The sequence below is a fragment of the Merops nubicus genome, unplaced genomic scaffold (genome assembly GCF_000691845.1).
Source record: "Merops nubicus isolate BGI_N331 unplaced genomic scaffold, ASM69184v1 scaffold2060, whole genome shotgun sequence".
In the NCBI taxonomy this organism is placed as follows: domain Eukaryota; kingdom Metazoa; phylum Chordata; class Aves; order Coraciiformes; family Meropidae; genus Merops; species Merops nubicus.
In genome coordinates, this window is record NW_008583355.1 from 34,291 (window position 1) to 56,897 (window position 22,607).

At 38.7% G+C, this 22,607-nt stretch overlaps 1 protein-coding gene across 1 annotated transcript in view; it reads right to left on the reverse strand.

Moving 5' to 3' along the window:
* Window positions 1-22,607, reverse strand: part of LOC103772950 (glycosyltransferase-like protein LARGE1) — a gene marked incomplete at its 5' end in the record, with an annotated part of 109,251 nt that overhangs the window by 18,932 nt on the left and 67,712 nt on the right. The window contains 3 exons of the mRNA XM_008940299.1: window positions 2,860-3,023; window positions 12,606-12,761; window positions 22,476-22,601. Of these exons, the coding sequence (XP_008938547.1) occupies window positions 2,860-3,023; window positions 12,606-12,761; window positions 22,476-22,601 (446 nt within the window). The remainder of the gene's footprint in view (window positions 1-2,859; window positions 3,024-12,605; window positions 12,762-22,475; window positions 22,602-22,607) is intronic.

A 22,607-nucleotide genomic window follows, 5' to 3' on the forward strand; every position in this document is an offset into this window, starting at 1 on the left:
TTAATATTTATACAGAACACAAGAGAAGTTTTCTGCATCATTATAATCAGAGAAAATAATTTCCCCCTCCTACTATCTCCCTAAGCTTTGCAGCAGAAAAGAATGATATACTCACACAAGCAAACACACATTCTGATTTAACATTAATAGCTTTTTCCTGACTTTCTGAATGATTGTGATGACACCCAAGATGATATAATAATCTTTTCTAAGATATGAGATATTACCTTTACTAATCTACACCTGGTACATTATTTTCTCTTTATCTGTTATGAAACAAAGGTTATTATCAGCCTGAAACATACAGCTGAATTAGAAACTCAAATCGATAAAAAAGATCTAAAAAGTATGGGAAGGCTTAGGCTTTTGATTGTACAAATAATAAACAAAGAAAAATACTTTTTTTTTTTTCCCCCCTTTTCCAACATAGCGGAAACCTATTAATCAGGAGACTCCAATTCATCAGCACTCAAATTTAGGACAGTCTTTTAAACTAGCAAGAAATGCAGCAAAATGCCTTTCAAGGACTCCAGGCAGTGGACAAATGGCATACATAACTTATTTGAACGGCACACCTGATAATGCCTGCAAAGCTTTTCACGATAGTTTAATGGAAACTGGGTTTTGCTGGTATAAATTTCCACCTGGACAGCTTAGTGTCCTTCAGAATACTCCATTTCGCTGCATTGTTCTCATGGACAGGTTCCACTTCCAGGAGTTTGATACACGGACTGCTGGGTGATGCTCCATAATCTGCTCTCTGTAGGTTGTTACAACAGTCTCCTTTGACCTTAAAACTTATAATTGCGCGTTTCTAAGCACAACAGGACCAAGTTATTTTGGTTTTGTTTAGCGGTCTTGAAGAATGCGTCCTCTAAGGACTCCAGAGAAAATAAGCGTACTGCCGTACTGTGTAATAATGAGGTCATGATTTAGTAGGTAAATTTTTTAAAGGTCTGCTTCAATGAAGTGTATTTTGCTGGAATTTATTTTGCGAGATTCTTTATTTTCACTTTTCTTCTTAAGAATACTCAACCAATTTACAACTTATTCCCACCCAGACTTCCAATGGTGTAATGCTAATCGAGTCTTTCCCCATCTACATCCTGACCTCACATTTTTTAACTTCCACTCTGTTTTCTGATTTACATAGCATGCCTTTGAAAAGGCTGCCTAGCCAAAACACATGCATGAAAACCACATCGATGCAACCAAGTCATCACCCAAGAAAATGTCACATCTGACTAAAAGGTGACAATTAACCAGTAATGAGCAATACTGAACAAAGTCTGTCTCAAAGCTTCTGTCTACACATTCACGTTGGCTCCTAAACTGCAAGCCTACAGCAGAGCCTGTAACAAGAGTCATGTCAGTCTCATCTTCAACAGGACTATAATCGGAGACACTGGGAGTTGCTTTTTTGCCTTTCCTCATCTCGGATGATGGTTTGAAAGAATGATGCAGGAATGTAGTGCATAGCACATTGTTTATGTACATGTCATCTTACATCTGAGACACTATTCTTAACTGTCTGCAGCGACGCTGGAGGACTTTAATAAAAGTGGTTTAAAGAAGATTCAAAAAAATAAGGCAGTAACTAGAAGATGTGAAAGAAAATAAAGCAACTAAACAGTTCTTTGGTACGAAATTATTTATTGATTTTAGCTGAAAGAAAGAATTTTCAACTCAAATCAATAATTTATACCAACACACCAACAAAGTAGGGAAGATTTTTTCCTGCACAGTATCAGGAGGGCTGTTCTTCCTGAATAAAAATGTGTGGTTCTGTCTATCAATAAAAACATGTGCCCCAGTGAGGATCCAGAAAGGGAAACAGATGCTCAGACTTTGCATCAGTGCCAATGAATCAGCACTGAGCCCCAGCTCATTCTTTTGAAATAAATTCTGGGAGGAAAATACACTATGTGCACACACCAGCTTTACTAATTTACTGTGGCGCTCGCTCAGGCTCTGGCTTAATTTATTTCTTTAGTCTTTTACTCAAAGGTTTGTGAACACTTAAGAAACGTTTCCTCAATTAAAAATCAATAGAACAGACACAGATGTGCAAACCATAACACAATGTGTAGGATGCAGTGTTGAGGCACTGGCCAAACAAATCAGCCCTCATTTGTTCATGTTTATTTTTAAAACAGTCTGTAATTGTTTTGTTGATCTTAATTCCTCTGACCCTCCTGGAATACTGTTGACCATCCACTGGTGCAGCAGTGGTGGTATTCACGGGTCATATTGTATACTGTATGTACTCCACTAAATTAAATTATCAGTTTCTGGCTAATATTCAAGGAGTTCTGATCTGGTTTGTAACTCAGCCTGATAGCAGTTGAGTACAAAGTTTGAGCTAGATTCGAACTGAGAAGCAGAAGGAAAAAGGAGACTGACAAATCAAAATTTCACAAAGCTGGCTGATCTGGAATGCACTTTCAGAGATTCTGAAAAATGCCAACTAATTGCAATGGTGGGAATCAGAACTGTGAAGGTGGAACTTATCATGAAAGGGACTTTCTTTCTCAAATGAAATACCTGTTAAATTCCACTTTACATCATAACATGAAAGGAGTTAAGTTAGAAAGGTTAATTTGAAAATCAGCATTTGTATAAAAACACAACGATTCCTCTCAAAAGGAGATTTTTTATTTCACATTGGCAAATTGAAAAATAAGTTTTATTTTCAACTTCCCAATTTGAAACTAAAAATATTTGTTTTGAAATTGAAATTTTCTGCATGGAAAATGCCAAACAGAATTAGTTCAAATCAGGATAATTACATATTTAGATTTCACTTTAGGAAAATGTACACTATCGTATGATTGCAGATGAACAAGAGATTTTCCCTACCTGTCCATTGAAAGTTGAGCCACCAGTGTTACATCAGTATTGTCTGAAGCAGGCTCGTATTCATAATGTAGAAAATACAAATGAGTGCGATGGACGGTGAAACGTTCTCGACGAAATTCATAGCATAAGTCATCCTCGTCCAGTTCAGACAGCTGTTTCTGGAGCTATAAGGAATGGGTGAACATAAAGATAAGTTCTTTATAATTATTTTAGGAAATCAGAGAGAATGAGGAGGTTGGGAACTTGCAGCGTGATGCAATGGGCAATGGAAGTGGAACATGCAGAGTAGCAGTGTCTTCCCAAGTCTCGCTCCTGCAAGTAACTGGATGAAAGATCAGAAGAAGGTATTTGTAAGTAAATTGATAAGGCAGACAGGCCATTATATTATGGCCTATATACTGTAGGTTTTATCTGTATTATATGCTTTTAACATCCAGACTAGCAGTGAACCAGTGAACAGTCACGGGTTCCATAACTGCCGAGTTTCAGAGTTAATGCTCCAGTGTGGTGCATAATGTCTCTCCTTATTACAGCAGCGTTCCAAACTACTCGCAGACGTACAGCTCCCGCAGACAAGACTCAGCAGCAGTCTAAACTTACAAGTGCTGGGCTAAGCAACCCCCGTTCTCCTCCCCCTGTTGAAGAATAATAACTACTACCAGCAGCATAGATGGACAGCTGGAAAGGAACACCTTTAACTGATCATTATCCCATCTCTTGAGACTTCTATACGTGCACCAGTTAGTTTTTGCAATGAACACATTCTTTCAACGGTAGACATGCCAGAATTAAGCCTACACTTTTAAGGGGATTTATGTTTCTGGATACCTAGCTTGAGAAATCCAATGGATGGCAGATTAGCAGAGAACAGATACTTTTTTTTGGGCTCCCTTGGAAATCAAGCCCCTTCAAAGTCAAAATGGGCATCTAAAAGCAATCCAATCCTGAGTCATTTCAACATGTAGCTTTAAGTGAATAAATGTTTAGCTCTAGGGAAAGGAGTAATAGAAAAAACTGACTAAATCTCTATGGAGTTGACCAATTCCATCCCTAAACTACATTATTTTAAAGCCAAACAACTGGTTAGATTATTTAAAGGGAAAAATCTGTAAAATGCTGTAAAATGTACTACAAAAAGTAATGAAGATTAAAATTATCCACAGTCTTAACATGTCAAACAATTTTGTTTGTGTTGCTCTAAAATGTCAGTTATTAATAAAGTTATCACTTTGATATTTTATTTCTTAAAAGCATCCTAAAAGAGGAATGCAATTGTATATTTGTAAGTAACTAAGAAAAATATGAATTTTATAGAATTTTATAGAATTTTATAGAATTTTGATAAAAATCACAGTGCACTTCAAAGCCGTTTCATGCAACAAACAGTTTATTGAAATACAGACGTTAATTTAGACTTAAAAATATCTTTTTTGTTCTGTAAATGAATTAAGTAATACTTTCACCATCTTCAAGGAAAAAAAAAGGAAAATGTAGATATCTCTTGTTCTAATACTGTGTTAAGAAGAGCTGTTGTTCTTGGCACTATAAGCATAATGGTTGCCATTAACAATAATGCTTCTAGATGAATGTTTTCCTGTGAAGGCTGATGGAATAATTTCTGGTATTTTCCTGTATATCACTCTATAATCTTCTTTTCAATAATGGGAATACCTCCTTTGATTCCAATGAGTTTTGGATCAGGTTCTCATTCTTTATGCTATTGCTCTGCATGGATCTTAAAACATCCCTCAAGAGAGACTTCTTTTAGAAAGACAAGAGTCCGAACCTTGACAAACCTTTACTCTTGGAAAACGTCTATTGAAATCAAGATCTCTTTTGGTGGCATGGAAATCAGGAGTTCTTTTACATACTCTTGGAGTTTCATTCATAGTGCTTTACAAATCAGCATTCAGCTGAGCCTGTACTTTATTTTTCAAATCACATTCAACCAATATTTGAATTAAACTAAATATTTACAACAATGACTAGAAAGAACATTGTATCTTTCTGTTTCTTCCTTGAGAAGAGACATTAATATGCCTTAATAGAATTACCAAGGAGAGATGATTGAAATTTAAATGGTTGAAAAAATAGCAAAGCACATTTCCAGGGTACCTTACTATCCAGTTGTATGTACAAATGATCAGGGTAGAAGTTTATAATTGCACAGCAGCTATTAACCAGGCAGTCACTCAATGATTATTAGATCACATGCAACAGCATGTGATTATCCATATGAAAAGTCCTCTCCTACTGGAAGCAATGCTGGACATGCTAGGCACTCTGGATTTAGCCCAGCAAAACCCATAAACTCTCAAGCTGTCTCACTGAAGCCAACAGTATGACGTGGACAAATTATCAGGACCAACAGCTAGATGCTGCACAGTTTTATGCAGTTTAAGGGGCCTTTCTCCTCTCTTACTTTCTTTATTCCCCTCATTCATATAGATATTCAGATACAAGAGCCCCAGTATCACATACACATGTAAATGCTGCTTCTTCTTTATGATGGAGGGAGACAGACAACCTATAAATACATATTGCAAATATTGTCATTTTTTACACACATTTAACATGAAGAATGTTAAAGATGCACAATATTCAAAAGACTGGGAATTATCTACGACAGACACATTCATCTCCTTAAATTTATCTTTTTATGAGTTACTTGTATTATTTTTCAGTTACATAATCACATACAATTTATCCAATGAGAAAATCTTATCTACAGCATGCATATTGTGTGGATCCACTATTTACAGACAAAGAACTTCTAGTTTGGTTTAAGGTTTGCTCCCACATTACTTCTTATGAAAAGATGGGTTTATAATGGGAATGCTGACACTTTTATGCAAACAGATGCTTACTTAAACACAGTGTGCCATCAAAATGAGGTCTTTAATATCATCTAGATTAGTTAAAAAGATGAAATCCTTATTATGGACCCCTCCATTATACTTACAACAATATGTCTAAAAAAGCAAAGACTTCTCAACCTTAAAAATGACAGCATGAATTCTTATAAGCAAGTACTTCTGTAAGTATTGTTTCTACAAGATTTTCAATGCTAAGGCTACTTGCCACAGAGCATGTGAGAAATGTCCTCCTCTCTAGGAAGCACTCTCACAGCTGAAAAATGTATTATATTCAGACTATGTACGGTAGATGTTATTTTAGGAAATACTGTAGTGGGAAACAACAAATGCTTTCATTAGCATCACGATGTTACTTGTTTCAGAAATAAAAATGGCAGCCATGACACACATAATGCCAAAACAAAGAGACAAATACATAAAAAAATATGCACTAAGTTACTTCTCTAGGCAAGCAGCTGGTTGATGCTGGAGGGGTGATCAGATTTCATCTCAGGAGAAGTAGACTTTGAAGCTAGGCTGGCAACAGAGGCATAGGGAGGTCAGAAGCTATTCGACTCTATTGTAAATCGTCATGATTTACTAGATCTGCTTCTCTGACTGATACATTTGTATGAGATGAGGTGTTGTTTTGTATCCATGTGATAGATGGTAGACCCATATGGTACAGGGTACACAACATGCACCTTTCACCAGTGGATTGGTTAGTCTGCTCATAAATCTCCCTTCATAAGGCTGTTCACAGTGTAAGCAAATTTGTGATTGGCTTCATCTTTTTTTTTAACTTCTGTGTCACAGAAACAGTTTGCTTCCCAACAAAATCTACAGGATTTAATCTCAGATGAGATCAATCCAAAATCCAGGATCAGAAGTATTTCTTTAGGGATTAGCAATATTTTTAAAAAAAAATCACCAACAATATTTTGTGTCTAGAGGCTATTTAGATCTTGGGGAAGGGGATCCCTAATACCTACCCCCTAATGTAGGCATCTCTCTTTCATCAAATGTGAGATGAGGTGAGATGACACTAAGCTTAAATCTCTCACTCAATATCATGCTAACACAACAGTTGCAGCTTAGATTAAAACCTTTAACTTTCAGATCATCTTTCCTTCTCCCAGGTGTGTGCAGTTAAGATTCATAGCACAAAATCAACTGGGTTTAGCTGCTGGGATGAAAACTAACACCAGCCCAGGATGAAACTCTAATCTGGTTACAAACTGCAGCAGTTTCATTTCCCCGGGTGTAGCTATCCCAGTTCCCACCAGCAGGCAATTTGGATTGCAACATTTTGCACTTTCAAAGCATGTGAATTAACTGTTGCCTTTAGCATGGCATAAAAGAAAATGATGGTGTAGTGTGGCAAAAGCTTCACTGAGTCTTGTTTGGAATGACCTACATAAAATACTTCTGGCTTCTTCAATGATTAGTAAAAAACCCAGACTAATCCCATGTCAATTAAATGTTTATTCCTCCTACGCCGTAAGATTTTGTACATTTGGCATGGGTCAAATTGAGCCTTCTGTCAAACAAAGCTGTACAAAGAGGATCGTGCCTGAGCAAGGCTACCTTTTAGCTGCAGCATGTAATACGTAGCTAATACTCTTGCAAAATGGAAGTAATGGCTTATCTTGATCACAAATAATCAACACAACTAAGAACACAATTTTTAGGTACTAATAACATCTTTGACAGTTCTGTATATATGAAATACAGCTTCTCTTGATCTCAGCTGCAGATGGCAGATCTTGGTAGTCCTCTGCACCTCTGAGCAGAGTTCCCAGACCTTCCTTGCAGCACAGTGCCTTAACAGCTTGGTCTCCTTCCTTTTGTTCCCCCAGGCTGTTACTAGCCCTGTTCTTGGGTGGCAAAACGCCATGGTCTAAGTCCCAGCCCTGTTTCTAGTCCGACAGTCCCTGTTCAAGCATTCTGCCACCTTGTTATACCTTCAGGTGCCCCCATTAGTCCTTTCCTGTTCCTGCTCCAAACACTCTTCAGAACCTATGTCAGTTTGAAAGTGGTTTAATGGCAACTTTCAGGCAACGAACAGGATGGGCTACCAGCTCAGCATTTAATAGCAGTAACAGTTATATTAATAGAAACAACACAGCAGGGGAAGCCAGGATTTCACCTCAAAACTGCAATATACCATCTGTTATTACGAGAGAAAGAGTACTTCATGACAAACAGTAACTTTAATTTCCAGTCCTACAAATGACGCAGGATTCTGAAATTCTGCAGGAGCAAAGGGCACTCAGAGTATCAGTCTGACTACAAGTTCAGCACCCTGACACTGAATTGGAAGCTCCTTTTGCGTTTGTCTTTAGACACTCAAAAATGGCTAAAATTGTTAGTAGAATTTATACTATGTGGAACCTTGCTGGAATTGCCTCCTCTTCCGGTGTTTATTACAAGCTAGCATGCACAGCCATCTGCTACTATTAAGAATCTCTGGTAAATAAGTAAAAATACAGTTGCTAATATTAAGAATCCCTGGTAAATAAGTAAAAATACATTTTTTTACACAGTTTCTTTCTCTTGTTGATTTGAAAATCTGAAAATAAAAATCTGCAGGGAATCCTTTCCCTGTGTTTCTACTGTCCTTTTCTTGAACTGAGTGAAACCAGTGATAAACTTCCCACTGACCTTGCTCTGGGCTTTGGATCAGGACACAGGCTTCACTACTAGGGGACACCCCATTCAACCTTCAGATTTAATACGTTTGCAGAAGTACCTGGTGAGAAGCTGTCTGCAGGAAAGAAGTTTTATGAGAGTGCTAAAAGGTTGAGTGTGTGCCTGTGTGCTAAAATCTGGCTTACAATGTCTATCTCATAGAATAACTACAGAGATAGGCTGGTACACAGAAGATCCTACTGAAATATTTCAGGCTTTACAGTAGGTCCTTTAGAATGAAATGCTGGACAGAAGCATTAAAAGCCAAGAAGAAATGCTCAAATTTGAGATTATTGTGAGCTTTGCCTTCATGGGTTTCCTTAAAATCTTCTGCATTGCATTAAAATAAGAAAGAGTGAGAAGGGGGAACTAGCACAGAACAAGTAGGATGGGGTGACTAAGGACATGCTCCAAAGGCCACTTGAGTTAATGTCTGTGCTTACAGGAGGATTTGGTTCATATTCTGTATTTCCCATCCCAAATCTGTACAAAAGGCAAAGGAGTGATTGTAACACCAGTTTCCAGAGAAGAGTCTGAGGTGTGTGATCTCATTTTAGCACATATTGAATAAAGAGGACTTACAGTACTCCTCTATAGCAAGGAATATGTGCCAGGCTCCTATCCAGAGCCTGTCCCTGCAAGACACAGGGTCCTTCAGCTGAATATTTCAAGGAAAGGATGAAACATGTATGGACACGTAGACATACATATAAGCATTTTTACATCAACACAAAAATTACCCCAGTCTGTATTCCTTTGAATCCAGCATTTCAGTTTCAGAGCTCTAGCTGTTCTGCCCATTCCCATTTCTAACATTTTGGAACCTACTAACAGTGCTGTTTGGTGCAGCTGAAGATTAACAACTGACTAGATCAGGACTATGCAGTAGAAGATCCAGGGCCTCTAGACTTCTTAAAATTCAGTCTGTGGTATCATACTTCCTTAGCAAACATTATAAGAAGTACTAATCTTTCCACATGCACGTAGACATATATATTTAAGCACAAATGCATGCACACATACAAAGGAAGAGTGAGATAGATAATGTAAGGTCTGATTACCTTTTCAACTAATGTCCCTTTACATCTCTCTGGCACTGTAAAGAGTCCTTAAAAAGGGAGGATAAATAATTCATTTTACGGCTATCTCACTACTGACAAGAAGCGTAAAGGGGCTTCAGAGTCAGAACCAGCCCAACAGTACTTACTGCCACACTTCCTTTTCATGTTTTACAGATACCTGCATTACAAATGAGATTCCTTAATTACAGGTTGCATTCTAAATAAAACATCATTACAAGTATTAAACTGTAGAGAAGCAATGGCTGGTATATTGGAACAAGACCTTAAGGGTAGATTCTGATATAGCCAGACTGTGTGGGACAGACTCACACCAAGCCACTCTCTCTTCCACAACAGGGCTCAGTTCATTTAGTGCTTAAATAATTCTCTGTTCTAAAACCAACAGAGCTATTGTAACACTTTGTCCACTGGTCCACAGCACAGAGAAGCACAGGCAGCTGAAGGAGCACCTTTTACCCATATGCAATGCCTGGCATAATAAAGCCCAACTGTGTTTTGGGGCTGGTAGGCTCAATTCAGAGAAGAAAGGAAAAATAACAGGTATTAAGATAAATCCAATAGCAATTCCTACTTTATACATAGTTGACTTTGTCGAAATTACATACTTAGGAATTGTAATGGAAATGTATGGCTGCATCTTGTCTGACTAAAGGTCCACCTAGCTGAGCATCCTGTCTCCAGCTGTGAGCTGGCTGCCTAGAGAGGAGTGTAAAAGCAGAGGGAGTGTACAGAGATGTTTTCTCAGAACACTTCCCTAGTCCTGAACTTGTGGTTCAAGAATTTCCTGCACTAAAACTCAACAATTCCTGACTGATTTTCTTTCCATGAAGAGTCACTTTTGAGCACATCTGTATTTTTAGCAACATTACCTCCTCCTCAAAACTTCATTACATTGTGGGTGAAATGTCTCTCTTTGTTCTGAACCTGCTCCTTCCTATTTCCAGTTCATGTCCCCTAGTTCTTGTACCAGGAGGAATGACAGACAGTGGTTCCCTGCTCACCTTACAAGATGTTTCACTTCTGAAGGTTATCCTGCAATAGATCATGGGAACAAATTGTATTTTAATGGAACACCTGTAACACTGTATGCGCTACAGCAGACAGAGTGAGAGAGTGGTTTTTTTGTGATAATCCTATTCTTATAACTGCACTTGCTTTTTGTGTTCTACACTAAAAAGGAAATAGGTTTAGATGGGAGCTTACATCAAGGGTAACTAATAAAACCCAGTGTCTTCTCCTAAGTGACTACTCTTAAGATATCTGAAGTTAAGATATTTTTCAATATCTGATTGTTTTGATAGAAGGCTGATAATTTTTTAGTGTCTCTTGGCAAGTTGGGACTCATGTATTTTTGTATGTCTAGCTCATTCTTTTCCAGTATCTCTTTTTTAAATATATATTTATAAATGGAAGAATGAGTTACATTTCCTTTTCAGACACAAGCCATATCATATACCATATTGCGTTCTACTTGTCTTGAATAAGAAACAGGCTTGAACAGTTAGTCATTTCCAGTGTCTGTCAAATACATACAGCTCAGGAAAATGAGCCATTTTAAACTTTCAGAACTGCCATTTTCAGCAGTTAGAACTTGCATTCACTGTGAACTTCTCCACAACTTGTTGTCTGGAATAAATCTGTTTATTGAGGATCTACAGAGCTATGGAAAGTATGATGAAGGTATGTTTTGTTTTGTCTTTTTTTTTTTTTTTTTAATGTCTCCTTTTCTCTTCCTATCCTACTACCTACTTTTGTCTATTGAATTTTAATGTCTTTGACTGTCAGACTCTTAGTGGCCTTTTATCACATTCAGTTCACCTGATTGTCTAAAAGCCTCTCACTTTTGCAGAGGATTTTTTTCTCCATGTTATTTTGCTCTCACAGCTTTCACTGCTCTCTCCCCCCACCCTGCTTCAGACTCTCCCAGTTAATGTTTATCTCCATTTCTCATTGTTCCCCACTCCTTTCAGAAGACAATGGGATGGCCAAATAAATATCTGGGAAGCCATGCATTGGGCTAAAATATATCTATCCAATCTCTGAGTGCTGTAGCTAAAAAATCTGGAATGGCATCTCCTGTGGTCATTTTATCCACAGACTAAATGGAAACACTACAAGCCTCAACAATGCTACTGGTTGCCAATTATCTCTTAACTGCTAATATGTACATGATATTTGCTTTGTTATGATTTTTATATACAGATTGTTGTATATTTTAGACTTTTTTTTCTTAAAGGTAACTCAAAATGTTACAAGTTCCTTGTTATTTCCTTTCAGACTACATAGCCAAAATTGGTACTTCACCTAGAAATCTCCGGAGTACACATTAGACACAAGGAGCTCATATACATCAGAGTACAAAAATTTCAGTGAACAGTTCTTTACACTGGAATTATATATACTAAGGCATACACACACATAAGAACATCTGTATGTAAACATCCTTGATTTCAACCACTTTCAAAGGATTTGCTTCATCTGAATGGTTCTGATTGCAAATTTTATGCAGATACACATAAATACTGCTGTGTTTGGTTAGAGGCAGTGCAGAAATAACCTGTAGTCTCACAGCCTATGTGCACCTTCAAGTATTAACTCATTCTATAGTGTGCAGCACAGCAAAATCTCATAGACCTAAATCCAGCAGTCTTGGTATTTTAATTCTTCTTTATTTGTGTATTAGTATTAACTAGCCAAAAATTATATCACTGTATGCTAAACAAACACACAGTAAGAAACAAGCCCTTCCGCTGGAAATTTTTAGGTTTAAGGGTGAGATTTGCAAAATTGCCTAATGGAATTAAGAGCCCAAATCTTCATTTTCAGTTTGTGAAGTTGCCTTTGTTGGGGATTTTTAAAAGGCAAAGTAGACGAAAACCGGCAACAAAAAAAAAGGGGAAAGGCAGGATTAATATGACAATTTTACAGACAAGGAACTGAGACACGGAGAGATTAAATGATTTGCAGAGCATCACTCCTGGTATCTGCGCACTGACCTCAATTCTCCTGAGTCCCTCTGCACCACACTTCCTGCACCACTAACTCTCCAAATCTTCACATAGCCTGTGCCTTGAGTGAACCACCCTTTAAATCGTGAAGATCTAGACATCTCACTTACATTTTCACTGTTAACGTCTGCCTCGCTGGGGCAGCCAAAGAGTTCTCGTCTCAGCAAATTCCCATCATACTCCAGAAATGTCAGGTAGAGGTTGCGGAAAAACTCCACGTGCTTGTTTTTCACTCGCAGCTTCTTTGGTGAGTTCCAATGAATCACCTGAAGAGGGAGAAAAAGAGAAAACACATCCTGCTGTTAGAATACAGATTTGCTTTAGCTGCTCTTTTTATGTGTGTTCAGTTCACTCCTGTCTTAAAAATAAAAAAAAACCAAACCAACCTCAAAACTACACAGACATCCTTCTGTCTTTTCTGCAGGAAGGCTTCACCATGTCTTTCACAAGTAACTGTGTACTCTACAAGTGATGGACTTGGAAACTCCTCTGTGGGACTACCCACACATTTGAGTTAGGGTGCTGCTCTAGATTTTGATGCAGCACTTCGTAAATGCTGTCAAAACTCTAATCATGGACCTGATAGGTTATGGACTCTGTTGAAGAAGGTGGCAGGATGAGGGACACAGGGATGTAGGTATTAAACATTAATCTCAGATTTCCACATGACTATTTCAGCTAATGAAATTGATTCACTGTTTCAAGGCAGGCAGGCTCTTCACTGGTTAGGTATTGAGAAGAAAAAGCTTGAAATTAATTCCTATATCCATTTACACCCTTCAAAAATGGCTGAATTTAATCTTTGTCTTTGCCATTGCTCCATTTAAACAAGACTGTTCTCAGTTGAGTTACACAACACTGATGTAGTACAATGCTTCACCCTCTGAATTCCAATTTCTAGCATGTATTTAGCCTCTGCTAATGGGAGATGACTCTAACACTGGCTTAAGTTTGACTCTAACACTGGCTTAAGTTTAACTCTAACACTGACTTAAAGGGCCTGGTTCTCATTTACATCAAGGTAACTTTGCACTGCTGTCAGTGTGATTGAGAATAGGGCCCCACAGAAAAACTAAGACGGAGGCAAAAGTGGCTTGCAGGAATTATTTAATTTTATAGAGATTGTATTTTAGACATAAGAAAAAAGCACAAAATGTTTTTTATTCAGTTTTATTTCTGTGACTTCTGAAGAGATTAAAAACAAAAGTCTCCCTTGGGAATACTTCCAAGCTAGGAGTTCTGGAGGTTCTCTGAATCCATTAGGTTAATTGTGTGAAGGCACCGTGTCACTTACACACAGCTATGGAGCTGCAATGCCAGCTGCTGAGCTGGTCGTGCAATGAGCTTTGCTCTGAACATTGCATCTGGGGGAGGGAATGCACAGAGCTGAAGTGCAGCACGTAGAACAGAAGCAGCCCAGAGCAGATGAACACAGTTCCCTTGGTGTTAGCAACATATCTCCACAGGAACAGGGAGCCCTCTGAAATCATGCTATCTGTTGCTGAATGAGTGGACTGGAGGAGGAAAGAGCAGGACACCACCTGAATTCTTCCTGTACTAACTTCAATAAACAACATAGTCTCTCCACTGAGCATTTATACTGCCATAAAAGCTATGGCACTCTCTTCTACCAATTTCACCAATGAAAATATCTCTGGATAGGGAAATCCCTTCCTGGGATTTCACTGCTGAGGCTACTGGGATGTCAGAAAATGATACAGGAAATTATAGAAATGCAACTGTAGGGGAAAAAGATCATTTCAGAAATTAACAAATCACCTTTTCCAGTTATAGGAACACTTTAAATCGAGATCATAATATATCTACACACTGTATAAATCTGAGAAATTATCTGGATGAAAATACTCGGTGTACATATTTTTCCAAGGTAATACTACATCCTTTGTTGGCTTTATATTTGTTCATATGTTCAGAAGTGTTATCTTAACTGTGCAATAACATGTTGCTGCAATGTGTGCTGAAAACACAGAGCACCACCGAAACAAAAGGAGCTTGAGGAAGGTTACGACATAAACCTGCAATGAGAGATTTCCTCCACTTGAAAATGGATCCTCAAAATTTCCTTTCTTTGAAAAGAACTTGACATATTTCATCCACTGCATTTAGCTGCAGCAAAGGCATTAAATGCGTGAAAAAAAAATCTCAGTGACTGAATCCTACCTCAGGGTAACAGGCACATGTAACAGAAGTACAGGACTGAAGGAACCTAAAGGGCTGCTTAACAGTTTTACAGGGTACTGGTACACATTTTTACAAGCAAGGCATGGCATGGAAACTGTCTGCTGCTAACTTGCACTTATTTAAGAGTGGATCAAAGAGAACTGAGAAGCTGGCAAATGAGACAAAAAATAGCTGCTAAGAAAAATCTTCTAAGTGTTCTCTGTACTACCTCTACACTTTATATGAGTTTCCTTCTGGATGTCTTTCCTACTGTCCTTTCCCCCTTGCTGAGCACTCTGACCACTCACTCTAGGGACCACGAGCACAGAAATGGCTCATGATGATAAACTCCGTAACTGTTACATGACAGGCTCCTGGAGCTGCAGAAATTTCCCACCAACATGCACTCTGTCACATCACAGGAAAGTACTGGTGTTGATGCCTCTACCCAGTTGTGTGGGGGATGATGTCAAAGCCAGCTGTCAGCAGAGGCTGTTCGCTGCTGTGCTTCAAAATCTGTTGTGTGTGTAAAAGCTGCTGAGTGTCAAGGGCCTAGCTGGTGGTTCAGATCTGATCAGATTTGAAATGTGTCAGGATGCTGCATGTCTACAGATGTCAGGGGAGCCTGAAGTGAACTGACAAAAGCTGAATGGAGCTGATGACTACCCAGAAAAGCTTGGTTTTTAATCAAGACAGACAGCAAAAGCCAATCCAGCTAAAGAACATCAAGAAACTATGCAAACATCTGGATGACCTCATGTAGGAAACCCACAAAACAGGTCTAGTGAAAAAGCAGGCTGCTTTTCAAATGTAACATGATTAAATGAATATTACGTGATATATGAAACCATAAAAAAAAAAAAAAACAGTAGGCTTCAAAAATCAACAAGACTCTTAACCATTGACACAAAACACTACATCCAAAGACCATGGTTTTTTTTTTGCTGTCACAAATTTGCCTTTAATTCTAGTTGTAGCTGTCTGATTTGGTCTATTGCACCAGCAGCTACAGCAGAAGTTGTACAGGTCAAGACATCCTTGCCTAGCCCGTCATGGGCTTGAGTGAGGTACACAGTGAAGACAATGGGCTGCACAGGTAAATCTATGGACATTACATCAGAAGCTTTATTGTGGGCAGCAGTGAATTGACTGGAGAAAAAAGAAAATCAGTCAGAAAGAGACTGCAAGGAAATCAGAAGAAAAAAAAAGTCAGACTTAGAATCCACTTTACTTGCAGACTAAGCAAGTGTCATCTCACCATTAAAAAGAGAAAATGAATCTAGGAACTAAAAATTTCATTATTACAAATCCCCTTCCCAAGACTGAATAGCACAATAATACTGCGCTTATTTCTTCTTTTATTTTCCTTCCTAGTTTCTAAGCTATTAGAAAGCTCTGTTGGCTTACAGAAGGAACTGCGGCTAGAACATATAACATTCCAGTGACATTATCTGCATGGACAGCTCAGGAACAGTGCTAGCCTTCTGGCTATCCCACATATCCTTCCCACTCTTGATCAAGGCCTCCTGAGAATGAAGAAAAATATGCTCCTTAATCTTAATTTGGCAATTTACGTACTGAAAGATCAGAACTTAAAATTCCACACCTATTTTACACTTGGTTAGCCATCATTAAGCAATTTGGCACTACCTATGTTTCTGTTAATACCATCCTAGTTAATCAGCAACCGTTACCACTCACTGATTACATGCAGCCAGCCTCCAGAAATATTCCATACACTTGTGACCTAGTGAAACAGGCTAACTGTGCTAACAGTTCCCATTTATCCACCAGGTTCTGACCCAAAGCACTCAAATGATGACACAGCTGGAGACTCAAAAAGTGGCAATGGGATTTGAGATGGCAGGTAACAGAGGATGTGATATAGTGGTGGAGTGTACGAGAGGACTGTAAGGTCAGTTACCTGCACGTTTCATACACCAAAAACAAAAACCACAGCAAACTTCCCTAGTTGCATTGTTCTCTCTGGGGAGATTAGGTATTTTGAATCTGATGTTCAAACCACTCCACAGTAAGCTTCAACACGACATTATTTCTACAGGTAACTTTATGTGGTTTTCCCCTGAAGCACCTTCCCTCTCCAAAAGAAGTATTTGGCCTAATGTTTCCTTAGCCACAACCTCTTCCATTTTTTTATCCAAAGACACATCTTGAGAATTTCTCATTCTGCTTCAGACCTCGCAAAATCAGAGAACACAGGACAACCTGTATACCTATATACCTACTTTCCAGGCCCAAGGGGTAAAACGTAAGAATAAATTAAGTTGAAACTCAAGCCCAAAAAAGTTTAATTTTGTAAAGTACTGAACAGATATTCTTAACTAAGCCCATGAGCACTTCACAATTTAGGTACATAAGTAAAAGTACTGTTTTGTAGATCGAGAGCTTTCCTGCTTAAAAACTAGACTCCTTGTTTAGGCAACAAGACAGTTCCCACTGAAATCGACAGGAGTTAAACATTCAGCAAGTCTGCACAGTAAAGCCACCGATATATGCTACTTTAATGCCATCCAAATAGTGTTGTTTTTTGTTTTCAGGCACATATTATTGAAAAGCTTAAATATGCCTCAAATCACACTGCAAACAAGCACTGCAGGTGTAACTTATGCCTTGATTCGATATGTCTGGAAACTTTATTTTTAAACTGTTTTATCAGAAATGAACAGTTTAATAGAAAAACCAATTTCCTCAGAAAGGATCAAATACTTCACAGGAAGGTTTCAGTGTGATATTCCTGAACTATGTAAGTGGAAGAGGCTCATGTTGGTGTAGCCATCAAGTCAGAGGTCCACGCACTGCTTTTGGATGTGGGATTCAAATCCCTGCCCTGCTTCATTTGGTGCCCATGGTCCCAGGGATTACTTTACTCCCCAGCTTACTGCCTGTGCTGTATGGCACTAAGCTGACAGACGGTCCCTGTCTTGTACTTTTCAAAGTTCTCAATTTTTCCTCAAAAGGATTTACAGCTTTCCCTTCAACTCCTGTACCAATGTTTAAGGAGAGGCCTCCTGCCTGCAAAACCACCCCTGAAACCACCTCTACAATACCACAGTGCTTCTCTTTTTGGCAGAGCAGAAGCACATTACTGAGTCTGATGTCCATTCAAGGGAGGAGCACATTTAACCCTCTCGAGCCCTTACTCTCCTCACTGTAGCTCTTCCTTGGTTGACACTAAAAGGTGCAAGGTAGCAGAATGCCAGAACCACTGCAGGTCAGTGCTGAGGTGCTTGGACACCATGGTGTGGTTCAGGCACTGGGACAGAAAAAGGTACAATATGTTGTGTTTGAGGCAGACCTGAAATGATGTGTTTGGATTATGGACAAGAAGCTGTTTAAACTTTTGCAAGCAATCTCACAAAATTGTCCTGGTATGGAGGACATTGCCACGGAGGATACAGTGAACCATGCAACACAATTTCAGAATGGGGAATTTATGAGGTTAATTATTTATCTGTGTGCTAACTTAGTGTCAGCTATGTTCAAAACCAGTTTGAAAAGCCATCAACAGGTTTCAAAGCATTTTCTTATTTTGGGGTGCATGGGTAAATTCTAATAATATGATACATTCCCACTGAAGAGTCCAGCATCTGACTTTTGTGATTGTGAATTACCAGATTCTCCCTGTGTAAGCAGCATCTGTATCCTCAACAACCAGATTTCTCTTCATGACTAACTCATTCAATAAGGTCATGATTCATTGTCAGAGGCATCACAATTCATTACCTTCTTCCATAGGATTTTCTTGCCATTTGGTTTGTGTCTAATCAAAGTAATTGAGATTTCCTTTACAGATAGGAATATAGTATCAACCAAAAAGGAAAGCAAACACAGGGCCCAACCCAGCAAAATTAATGCATAAACGAACCTTGGTTCCATGCAGCTCCCCACAGGCTTTGAAGCCCAGGAGGGAATGGTCCTGCAACACAGATGCTTGTCCACTGACAAGGTGGGCTACTGGGGACCATGTGAGGAGCTGAGATAAGCAAGATAGACAGTGGATGCCCACACTGAATGACTGTTGCACTTCCACATCTTTTGGCCAGTCTTCAATAACAACTCCTGAGTGTTTCTCTAAGGTGTAACAAATGCTATGCAAAATGAAACACCTGTGACCTTTAGAGACTGTAGTTGGCTCACTTGACAAAAAGAATTAAAGGGCATCTGCCTCCTCTTAGCTCAGTCTTTGTTTTCTATTAAAATGTCTCATTTCAAGAGATTCTTGACTGATGCAAAGCATTCTTAGTACAGGCACCCTTGGAGTGGGGAAAGGAAGATTTTTGTGAGTGTAACTGTTTACTTAAGTTTTGGTCCTATACCTCATGGAAAACAGAACAAAGCCCCGACTTGTCTAGCTATGTACAGTGTGGCCTCTGGCACTGTATAGTATGACACAGGAAGTAAGCAAGCATTTAGATGAATAAAAATAATAAAGTAGTCTTATATTGATGTTGCTTTAGGTGGATATAAAATTAGTGGCCACTAACAATGCACAACTTGGTTATAGATATTTCTATTCTTCTTATGCCTTTTCTGAAAGATCCCCACATGAAAGTCCTTCCAATTTTGTATATGCTGCTCAGCTGCAGCAGGGAGTAGACTCAGCAGCAGTCAAACATCTGCCCTTCTCTAACATAAAGACAGTACACTGGTCATCCTGTCTTTGCATGAATGTGAACAAAGGAGCATTCTTCCCCCCTCACTCCCTCTCCAATCCCAGTCCCAAACAGCAGACAGCCCTGGGGGGTCTACGGTTATTTGACACAACACTGTGTGTAAGAGATGACAAATCATCAAGTCCCATGGACTTTGTGGCCAGATGGAATTAAATCAGTGCTTTTTCAATCTGACATGAGGAATGCAGCCTGATTTGACTGAGGAATACTTGACTTTGCCAGCTTTACCTTGGAATTTAAATCTCTCCCTGTATTTCCTTCTTTCCTGCGCTCTCTCTCTTAATCCTTCAGCACAAACTTCAAAATCTGTCTTTCTCTACCTGTTACCCTGGAGGTTTCTTTTACTTCATTTCTTATTTCAGTCTTACCATAAAACACAGAATGTGCCAAATATGTTTTGTCATACCATTTATATTAAATGCCATGAAGCTGACTAACTTTGGTGATTTTAAGGGTACATTTTCTATCTTAGGCTAATGACATTTGTTGCTTTTTTGAGAAAACCACACACCAACCAGCCTGTTTCTTTTCAGAACTAGAATTTTGCTAATTTTCATACTGTAAATTCGCAACTTTAATTGGTTTATGCTTTTTAAAAAAAAATGAATTTCAAACAGTGCTGCCTGAGGGCCAGTTCTCTAACTGCTGAATATGGGAAGAGCTTTATTGAAACCAGAGTGCTTATGTGCACTAGATAAAGTTCTGGCATCTCTTTCAAAGCAAAAATTTTCAGCTCTAATTCAGTATTTAGGGGATAATTTTAGCAGTGTGAGTAAGTCCAGTTCAGCTGAAGAAATTGCTTATGTGTCCACACCCCTCGTTGAGTTAAACACCTTAGGCCAGAAAGCCAGTGGAGGGTATTATGCACCTTAGACTTCATTGCCTGTGCTGTACTGGAACCGAGAGTGTGATACAATATATGGTAATAAACAATCAACACTAAGTTATACTTGTAAACACAAATTTTTTTATCAACAATGAAGAAAGGATTCAATTTATTTTTAAAATACTTCTATTAAATGCTTACTCGTAGGTGTTACATATGAGCTAAATGTCCCATACCTGAAGCTGATTAGCCAATACAGTCATTGGAGCCTGAAGAGTGATTTGCCTGATTAGTCAGATGCCTGTTCTGAGGTGAGCTTAACCAGTCTCCAAAACCACTCATGGGGGATCACAGTTCAGCTGCCTAAATACAGACGTAGAGTAACACTGAAAGCACCTTCAGGTTATCCTGCCTGCCCATCAGCTGCCTTACCAAAAGCTTACTGTCTCCTACTGGTCTGTGTTGTATCTGCCAGTCCCATATGGGTATCTGAGAGCATCTATGGTGACTCAAACTGCATTTAGGCAACTGAACCATGCTCTAGATCCTCAGTTATTAGCTTCAATATTTTTTTTCTCATGTAAATGTATGTGTCCTAACCTTACGCTGAATCCAATCAGACTGTCTCAGCAAATTATATGAATTAACATCAGCCTCTAATTCACAGAAAAATACTGTGATATCTCCCAGGTAGAAAGTGTATTTTTCTAACATTAATCTTTTAGAAAACATTTTCCCCACTACTATATCTCTCCTTTTATTTCAGGCCCTGCAATGGCTGTCATACATGATTCTCAACATGAGCACTGAACTAAAATCTCTACAAGCACTTTGTTACAAAGCATAAAATCATGATGCTTTTAAGTCCCTGTGTTGATCCTGCCCTACAAACATCTATCATAAAACATTTAGTCATCAGTGTACTGACCAGTATACTGATCTAACTTTAAAAGCTGTCTTCTAAGGATCACACCTGAATAGCTGGCTTCATACTTTATGTATGAAAATCAAGAAATACTGGCCACCTAGACAAGCTGGTTAACTCATGCAGGAGATCTTCTGTCTTTTGGCAAGCGCAGCTTTTGAAATCAGTGTGCTGAGAGTGATTGATTTTCTATAGTCAACCTGTTTCTGGTGTTTGCATTGAACACTCCTGCTGTTACTCTACAAATTGTTACAAGGGAAAATTAGGTTAGATTTAGGAAATATACTGTGCCATGAGGGTGGTCAAACTCTGTAACAGAGGGGCAAGGAGGTTGTGGAATTTCAGTCTTTGGAGATTTGACACTCAACTGCACAAGGCGCTGCACCTCATCTGAGTTGCTTCTGCTTGAGTGGGGTTTGGATGGTCTCCAGGGATTCTTGCAATCTCTTTTATGGTTCTGGGGTTTTATTTTTTTGTTCATTTGCTAAAGCATTCTCAAAATATAAACAAAGTATATGAACCCTAACTGAATTTTGAAATGAGCATTAAGACCTACCTAATATTTACCGTGTTCTGATACCCCTAGTCTGCTGATTAGCCCATCAAGTCTTATTCTACAACTGGTAGAAGTCTAATCAGCTTAAATTCTGAACTCTCTGCATGCTACATTTGAGTCTGGTCTTTCAAAATGTCCACAGCACAACTGATGTTAATTTACCCATATACTCTCAAATCCATCCCGCTTTTATATTCTACTTGACAATAGTGAAAAAATGTCTTATTAAACTGATACTAGAGCTTCATTTTATTAAATTAATAGTTTTCTACTCAGACCTTTTTCCAGGGCAAATTCTGGAAAGAGGAGTGGCAGCGTGGCTGGGTTAAGTGTACACAAAGGCTAAATATGAAGTGTGCAAGGTCTTTAAATTTTAGCTAATGTACTTATAGCTATGTTCTGCCCTCTTTGTGAATTTTACTCTATTAAATGATGTTGACTAAAGAATTTCAACTTGCCTAGTACAAAAAAATAAAGGTTTTGTATTCTTTGGCTAGGAAGAACTGGGATGGCAATAGGAACTCAGCAGTAAGATGCAGTGGCATAGGTGACAGGTACAGAATATAAGAAGGTGAAGCACTGCTGTAACTCCTTGACAAACCCCAGAGCAGCATCCATCTTTGAATCTTCTAGCAGTCAAAAAACACAAAGTCAAAGCCATGTTTGCTTCCTCAGTTTGAGTGCCCTCATAAACTGTTAGTTTCCCCCTACTCAAGGGACTTCATCTTTCTGTCATAGCGGAGTCCTTCACTCTATGTCCCAATGGATACCACCCATCCAACCTCCTGTGAAACATACCTTCAGGTCAGACACATCTCTGTAGCACTGCTCAGAACGGGTGTGATCAGATAGCTGCACATTCCAGAAACATGGGAGCTGGTAGACGAGGAAAGGATTTTGTTTGATGACTGCATTGAAGATATCCTAGGA